The sequence below is a fragment of the Lolium rigidum genome, chromosome 6 (assembly GCF_022539505.1).
Source record: "Lolium rigidum isolate FL_2022 chromosome 6, APGP_CSIRO_Lrig_0.1, whole genome shotgun sequence".
Taxonomy (NCBI): domain Eukaryota; kingdom Viridiplantae; phylum Streptophyta; class Magnoliopsida; order Poales; family Poaceae; genus Lolium; species Lolium rigidum.
Window position 1 is genome coordinate 106,316,389 of NC_061513.1, and position 8,102 is coordinate 106,324,490.

General features: G+C 54.1%; 1 protein-coding gene across 2 annotated transcripts; it reads right to left on the reverse strand.

The window, feature by feature from the left end:
* Nucleotides 1-1,480: 1,480 nt before the first annotated feature.
* Nucleotides 1,481-4,253, reverse strand: LOC124667195 (protein IQ-domain 26-like). Of its 2 annotated transcripts, XM_047204510.1 has the most exons (4): nucleotides 4,203-4,253; nucleotides 3,805-4,096; nucleotides 2,619-2,792; nucleotides 1,481-2,528 (listed from the first exon to the last, which is right to left on the reverse strand). In XM_047204510.1, the coding sequence occupies exons 2-4, from the start codon at nucleotides 4,072-4,074 to the stop codon at nucleotides 1,893-1,895; spliced, it is 1,080 nt and encodes a 359-aa protein (XP_047060466.1). In that variant the 5' UTR covers nucleotides 4,075-4,096; nucleotides 4,203-4,253; the 3' UTR covers nucleotides 1,481-1,892. The 2 variants fall into 2 exon arrangements, with proteins under 2 accessions (XP_047060466.1, XP_047060465.1); XM_047204509.1 differs by having other exon boundaries at nucleotides 3,805-4,253.
* Between the last annotated feature and the right edge of the window lie 3,849 nt (nucleotides 4,254-8,102).

An 8,102-nucleotide genomic window follows, 5' to 3' on the forward strand; every position in this document is an offset into this window, starting at 1 on the left:
GGCGCCGGGACATGGTCGCATGATCAGCAGGATGGGGTGGACATCGATGGCACACGACTGTTCTCCAGCCAGCCCACGCAGGCAACAACCGTCTGGGTCGACGACTATGAGGACGCGCCAACATGGCCTGTCCTCACCACGGATGATGGTACCAAGAAGAAGGGGTAGGAGCCACAGGACCTGCGGCTTCAACGACGACGAGGACTGGTACATCTCAAATTTATCTATAATTTTTGATGCTCATGCTTGTTTCACACCAATTGCTATATGTTTTGTTTACACTTCGTGGCACTTTTATGCATTTTCCGGCACTAACCTATTGACAAGATGCCACAGTGCCAGTTTCCTGTTTTCTGCTGTTTTGTATTTCAGAAAAGTTGTACAGGAAATATTCTCTGAATTGGACGAAACAAAAGCCAAAGTTCCTATTTTTCTCGGAGCAAAGACGGAGTCCAGAGAAGATACGGAGGAGGGCCATAGGGTGGCCAGACCATGTCTAGGCGTGGCCTGGCCCTGGCCCGCGCCTAGGGGTGGTCTGGGTCCACCAGACCTCCACCGACCTCGCCCTTCCGCCTATATAAAGCTCCCGACGCAAAAACCCTAAATATACAAGCCTCCGTCCACGAAAAGTTCCGTAGCTCTGCCGCCATCGCAGACAAGATTCGGGAGACAGAAGTCTCTGTTCCGGCACCCTGCCAGGACGGGGAATTGCCCCTGGAGCCGTCTCCATCGACTACAACAGGCATGTGGAGGGACGGACTGTCATTCTTAAAGCTGTCATATCTCAAGAATTATGGATTTAACATTCATTTTTTGGCATGGCCGGTTCCAGCAATGACATCAATGTGTTGCACCGATTACCGGTTTTCAACAGGCTTATGCAAGGCAAAGCTCCCCGGGTGAGCTACGAGGTCAATGAAAATGCATATGCCAAGCCATATTATCCTGCTGATGTCATCTACCATGACTGGGCCACACTGGTGAAGAGTGTCTGTAATCCAAACTCGGAGAATAGGAGGAGGTTTGCTAAGATGCAAGAGGCTTGCAGGAAAGATGTGGAGCGATGATTTGGTGTCCTCCAAGCTCGGTGGGCAATTGTTCGTCACCCGGCAAGAACATGGTCGCTGAAGACATGCATGAGGTGATGACATGCTGTGTGATCATGCACAACATGATCGTTGAGAACGAGCGTCCTGATGGCCGCAATGAGAACCACTGAGATTTTCAAGGTGAGCTAGTTGCGCCAATCCCTGAGCTTTATCTTGGGAGAACTATCTGCATATAAATGTAGAAGTCACTAACGATGACGTGTGCAAACGCCTGCAGACGAATCTGATTGAGCATGAGTGGACATCGGCTGGCCATGAAAACATTGCTAGAGGAATACCATCTTATTTTCATGTAGAATTTTTAAAATTTGGATGTAATAACTTTGATTTCGTTGAAACTCTTTATTTTGTTATTTTCAAACATCCTAATTCATGCCGACGCGGAAATGCGTCGGGCTGCTGGAGGCACCCAGATGCAAACGGACGCAAACAAAAACGATCATTTTCGCGTCCGTGGGGTGACGGAAACGAACGCACACGGATAATTTAGGCGTCTGATTTGCGTCGCCCCGCTAGAGATGCCCTAAGCCACCATGTCACACTGCGCTTCAGTTCATTTACCTATTGTACTGTCTCTGGCTCTCTGCTTCATCCATCTATCAATCTGAATGTACGAATCAGAAGGTCGACAGTTTCACTTCACCCTCTTCTATGCAATTGACCTTGTGATTCACAAAAACTTAACTGTGCCTGGACCATTATACTGAATCTGTACACGATTTGGATAACTGACTGAAATTCGGAGACCATCGATGTCGTATTTCACCATCTCCATCTGATGGGTCACCACATCCTGTCCAAGTAGTAATCCCTGGCTGCCTCCTCGATGAGACCGGAGTAGCCCGTGCGTGTGGCTTCCGACAGGTATCCGCCCTGCATACGCTTGGACGCCGACCTCCTCGACCCTGTTTGGGACGTCAGGCTCGCCCTCGCCGCCTCGGCCGGCTGCCTGGGCGCGCTGTGGCACCGCGTCTTCGCCGCCGACGAGGCCGTGCCCCCCATGTAGCGCGGGCTCGCGAGCAGGTCCTGGTGCCAGAGCGGCCGCGGCGTCAGCCCGTCGACGCTCTTTGCAGGCGAGTCGTACGTGTACGGCGTGTCGGGGCCGCTGAAGCGGGGCGTGTTCTGCGCCGTCCTGGCGTGCCTGACGGGGTCGCGCTCGTGGCACCGCCGAGTGGACAGTCGCCGGGGCTGCTTGACGGACAGCGGCGCCAGGTCCGCGGCGAGGCGGGCCGACGAGCGATCGGGCGTGTACCGGCCGCTGGCGATCCGGGTGGACCGGGAGCGGAGGTGGCACGTGTCCATCTCCACGATCCGCGGGCTGCGCTCGTAGTTGGAGTCCGTGCTGTCGGACAGCCGCCGCCGGTGCACTGCCTTCGCCGGCGACGGCTTCGTCCGGACATCTTCCCTGACGATCCTCTCCTGCATTGCAAGGTGCGTCAAACTCAAGATCCATTCGTTCGTCCATGTCAGATAACTGCAAAGGTTATAATTTGAGGCAAAATGACCGACTTGTTCCATTGATCGCCGATAGGAAGCTCGCTTGACGGCGTACGAATCTGCCTGCAGCCGCATGAGCGCCTGCAGCCTGTGCAAAGTCGTGGCTGCCTGCTTCCTCACGAGGTAGCCTCGGACCAGAGCCTGCAGCTTGACGAGTGATCTCAGCGCGCGAAGCGCTTTCCTAGCCTGAAGTCAGCGAAGAATCGAAATCATCATAAACCCAAAACAAAATAAGATGCAGTGGACGACGAAGGACTAAAGAAGTGTGGTTTAGGCAACTAGATATATGTCACACAGCGCAAACCACTTTTTTTTACATGATCAGAGAATTCAAAATTATAAACCCAAACAACTTGCAATGGACGACGGTATATAGAACTGTGGTTTAGGCAGATAGGCTTATGTCAGTATTCAGTAACCACTGCACTGACACCAAACGGGAAGTTTATAATACGCAGAAGTCGCCGGCGAAGCAGAGTAAACAAGCAGTAGGCATCCGATTAACGTGCGGAATTTGCAGAGGAACAGAGTAAGGGTTAACAACTGACAACTGCCAATCATGGATGGAAAGGAGCAGCGATGACATCACGCACAGCGATGCCTAGCCTACTTAGCCAAATATAAAGTACAGAGAGGAACTGACGGATGACGCATCTAGCATAAACAGTATGAAACTATCCACTAAAACAGAAGTTAGGAGAATCTGGACCTGCGCATCGTTATAAACAAATTAAATTGCGCATTCGAACAGGCAAACCGTTTGAGTACGAAGAAACAGCATGAACATATCGAAAGCAGAACGATCGTGGCAGATCTGTTAAGCCGTTTGAGCTAGAAAGAAGCAGCAATAAAACATGAACATATCGAAACCAGAAAGATCAACGTGCCGATTTTGAACAGGGACAGAGGCAGTGTTAACAACTAACAGCTGCCAATCATGGATGTAAAAAGGAGCAGCAGTGACATCACGTACAGCGATGTCTGGCCTACTTAGCCAAGTATTAAGTACAGAAAGGAGCTGACGGATCTAGCATAAACAGGGTGCAAATAGTGTGCAGACGGTGTGAAACAGTAGAAGACAAGAGACTCAATCTGGAATTCTGCATCGTTATAACCAAATTTAATTGCGCATTAGAACTGTTTGAGACAGCAAGAAAACATGAACGTATAAGAAACCAGAGAGATCGATCATACGTACCAGGTAGCCTCTGAAGGCCTTCTGAACCACGACGGCGGCCTCCTCCTCGCGCGGTTGACCGACGCAACGGCACGGCCTGACCGCGCCGGCAAGAGCCACCACCGAAGGCCGCGGCTTCCCGCCGTCAGCTCCGCTCTTCCTCTGCTTCACGAAGCTCCACCTGCTCGTCTCCTTCTCCGCCGCGTCGTGCCAGTCGGCCTGCTTGGCGCCGCCGTGTCCTTCCTTCGTGCCCGTCAAGAGCTTCTTGAGCCATCTCATGGCACGCCCCATGGCTGATCTGCCCGCGCCGACTCTGCGCAGACGTACACGGCCGCGAGGAAGAGAAGAAACGCGTCAATGAAACGTTCGGAAGACGAGAGAATCTCGGAAGGAGATGAGAAGGGGAAGCAGCAGCCCACTCTGTTGGAGCGCACGATACGCAGACAACTGCGCCTCTTGCTCGAGGGAGAAGGAAGGGGGGTTCGGGTTTTGGAGACAATCAGGGGAGAAATAAACGCACGGCCTATATACAGCTTTGCCAGCGAAAAAAAAAGGAAACGGCTGCCTATCTGTACGCGAAATCAAGGAGAAATGACCGGGATACGGGAAGCAGAAGGTTTGAAGAAGAAGGAAAGGGGAAAACTCGGAAGTCCACCCTCTACTTTCAGAAAGGCACGAGATTACAGCAAGAAATTAACTTTGCAGGGGCGGAAGCGGCGAAGTCTACGTGAAATCCAGCCTAGAAGAGGAAAGAAAGTCGAGGGGAGGAGGGAGGGGTGTGGTGTCGCCGAGAAACTTTGCAGCGCATCAACCTCGAACGGGTAACCGCCCCAACCGTAGCGGCGGCGGGGTGATTAGCAGGGGAAGAGATAGAGGCTACAGGGGGAACAAACTGACGCGTGGGTTCTTCTTCTACCTCGGTAGTCGACGCGGTCGGTCGCGCCACCAGCTCACTCACCAAAGATTCCCCCTCCTTGCTCCCCACCCGATCGAGTCAGACTCGACACCGAGGAAGGCAACAAAGAGCTCGGACCAAAATTCCACTCAAATACTCCTGCACTGCACGAGCATGATGACGCGAGAGAAAGAAACAGCAAGCGGCGGTAGACCAGGGGAGGCGACTGGCAGTACACGGCAAGACACAATGAACACTAGCACGGTAGCTTCTCGAGAGGATCGGGACCATGCACACGAAGAACCGGACGTACATAGATCGGTGGTGACCAGTTTAGCCTATCGAGTGTTCTGCGCGTCGGCATTCGGTGCTGGACCGCGGTGTACTGAGCTTCGGAGCCTATCTTGAGCGGTCCGATGTAAATGGGTATGGGTTTGTTTGTGTTAAATTAGCAGATGGGGAGGCTAAAGCCTCAGCTCGACGCATAGTGATCATCGTGTCCGCGTCGATGTATTCACGGTCTATATTTGGATAGCAAGTGCGTCAACACCGACATAGTGCGGTCAGCGGGCATCCTTCTCCCGTTTCGCCTTTCGTGCGCCAGCACAAGTAGGCGGCAGCGTTAACGGTATTTTGGTGTCGCGTTAATGGCGATGCCTCGCCTACCGCATAACAGTACCGGTGCGGGAGGCGCTGGGCTTCCGTGTCAGGCATTGAAGGCAAAGGCAAAGCGCCTGCTCTTTTAAGGGAAGCATGACGTGCCCACTTCATCAGCCTTTCCATCGCAATGGGGAAAAGAGTGGCCTTCCCACGACAACGATGCCAGCTCGTCTTGCTGCGGGAAGAGGAAGGAGCGGTACCGACGCTACGTCCCGGTAGACCAAGCGTGGCGGCTGTTCGAGGAGGATCGTTCGGTTCCCTTACTGGATGTCAACCTGCCGGTGGGTTGGCTCCTCAACTCGTGGCAGGTGCCGTGTCACGAGCAGCGCAACGAGATACATCGTCGCCGCTTCATCCTCCTGCCGGATCCGCGCATGGATCCAGCTTTCGTCATTGACTCCTTTAACTGGCACACATTCGCGTTGTGGGCTTCTTCAACCGGGAGCAAGGCGTTAGCCTAGACGAAGAAGGGGAGGAGGAGGATGAAGACGGAGACCACAACAACGAACTCTTCGACAACGGCGGTGTGCCTACTCCGCCCACCGGCGTGAACCTGGAGGTCCAGCCAACAGACCTCGCGGAGGAAGAGGCGCTCTAGCTGGCCATCTCCCAGAGCCATGTGGACAAGCTAGCTAAGTGGCACGGTCTTGTTGTCTTTCTCAGGAAGGGCAGTCACCCCTCTAGTCACCTTTGGGTGCAGCCAAGCGCGCGCTGACACCTTCTCACGCGCCAGCACTGTCGCCACCGGTACGACGGCTGGCATTGGCCTTGAGCGCCTCCGGTGTTCGTCGACCTCCTCGACACCGACGACGAGGAGTAGACGCCCATGACGTGAAGCCTAGATAAGATTTTCTTTTTAAGTCCTTTTTTCGGAACTATGTAAGTTATTTTTCTATTTCTAAAAATGATATTGCAAAAAAATCTATCAAACCGTCGATCCAAGCAGACAAAACGTTCAAAAATAACTCTTTTTATGTCTGCGATGTGAAAAAAACAAACATAAATGGACGCTCGCGCCCGCTGGAGATATCCTGATACTTTTTTTTTTAGATGGGAGATATCCTGATACAGTGATACTGATACGGTGCCGACTGATCACCGTTCAGTGGGACAGACGACAGGACAAAGTTTTTGCCGGGTGTACTTGACCACGGTGCTCCCTTGTGCTCTTCCACTGTTCGGCAGACAGAACGGAGCCGAGATCGACATGGGAACCTGTACAGTTGCCGTCAACGTCACTACTCGATCTGCCCAGTATGGACCACGCAGAACTCAGCCCTCAGGGCATCTCCAGCGGCGCGACGCAAACGGACGCTGAGCTACCGTTTGTGTCCGCTGTGACCGAAAATGCGTCGTGCACCACCTCCAGCGGCGCGACGCAAAGTGATCGGGCCGTCCGCAGAGACGCAAACCTGGCCCAAATATGCGCTAGGTTTGCGTCTTGGCGGACGCTGCGCGGACGCGCAAAGTGTCCTCTCGGTCCTCGCACGGGCCCGCCTGGCAGCGGCACAACTGCTTCGTCTTCGGGCATTACTTCCGGGCGGCGCGCTGCAGCCTTCGCAGGGCCGCGTTAATGACGTGCCTCGGCTTCCGCGAGCGTGCGCAGCTAGTAGACGTTGCACTCGGCGAGCCATTGAAGGCGATATGGTGTCGGAGCCTTTTAAATGGACGCTGCCGGCGTCCATTTCGACGACCAAACCATTGCCAAATCCCACAGTATCCACCCCACCGACGCCATGGGAAAGAAATGCTGGCCGTTCCGCAAGACGAAGAACGACCAGGAGGCAAGCGGCTCGCGTTTCGGCAAGAAGGCAAGGGTCGGCCGGTACGTCCGCGTTGAGCTCGCGCGGCAGCTATGGGAGGAAAACCGTCCTGTGCCATGGCCGTACGCAAACTTGCCGGGAGGGGGCTGGTACCTCAACTCGCGGCGCGTGCCAGTCCCCCCCGTGCCGCGCGACGGCCGAGAGCGGCGGGACGAGGTGCGCCGCCGCCGAGCGATCTTGCCGCCGGATCTGCGGGAGGATGAGGCGTACGCGCTGAACTCCTACAACTGGATTTCATTCGGGACGTGGGAGTTCGACGCGCGCCGCCGCGCCGGCTACCTCGGCGACGTGGACTTCTTCGACCGGGAGATCGCCGCGGAAGAAAAGAGAACGACCAGGAGGACGCGGACGACGAGGAGGACGCGGACGAGGACGTCGACATGGTCGACTACGACCACGACGACGGCGGGCCGGCGTGGGATCCGGAGACCCAGCCGCCGGACCTTTCCGAGGATGAGGCCATTGCTGTCAACACCCGGATTTTTAAGTCCGGATGCCTATTATGTCATACATCGCAATCCTAGGAATATTATTGTTGCGAGACATAACAGTTGATACCATAAGTCATCATTCATTACAAACCGTCATTGTCTTACAAAAGGGGATCACATGATCCAATATTACACAAATAGTTGATCTATTGATCAACGAACAACATTGTAGCGGAAGCGTAATTGACGAGGGATCACCTCGCCAATGCCTACGTATTGTAGACTAGGGTTTCGGGAGAGAGCGACGATGGAGATTCCGGGAGCGAGATTAGGCACACGACGTACCCAGCTTCGGGTCCCCTCGGTGGAGGATCCCTACGTGCTGCTAGCAATCCACTATATGATGATATGTATGTTTACAGGGTGCCGGCATAGGCGGGGCTATGTTGTCTATCTCGTTGTCCCCTTTATTTCGGGTGCCCCGGCTAGCTTTATATATGCAACCAGCCT

Bases quoted from the DNA above. Each gene is read 5' to 3' on its own strand.
- LOC124667195 (XM_047204510.1), bottom strand. From the start codon at position 4,074: ATGGGGCGTGCCATGAGATGGCTCAAGAAGCTCTTGACGGGCACGAAG. The intron at 2,793-3,804 runs GTACGTATGATC...CGCTGACTTCAG, and splicing joins AGGCCTTCAGAGGCTACCTG to GCTAGGAAAGCGCTTCGCGC. The intron at 2,529-2,618 runs GTCGGTCATTTT...CTTGCAATGCAG, and splicing joins ATCGGCGATCAATGGAACAA to GAGAGGATCGTCAGGGAAGA.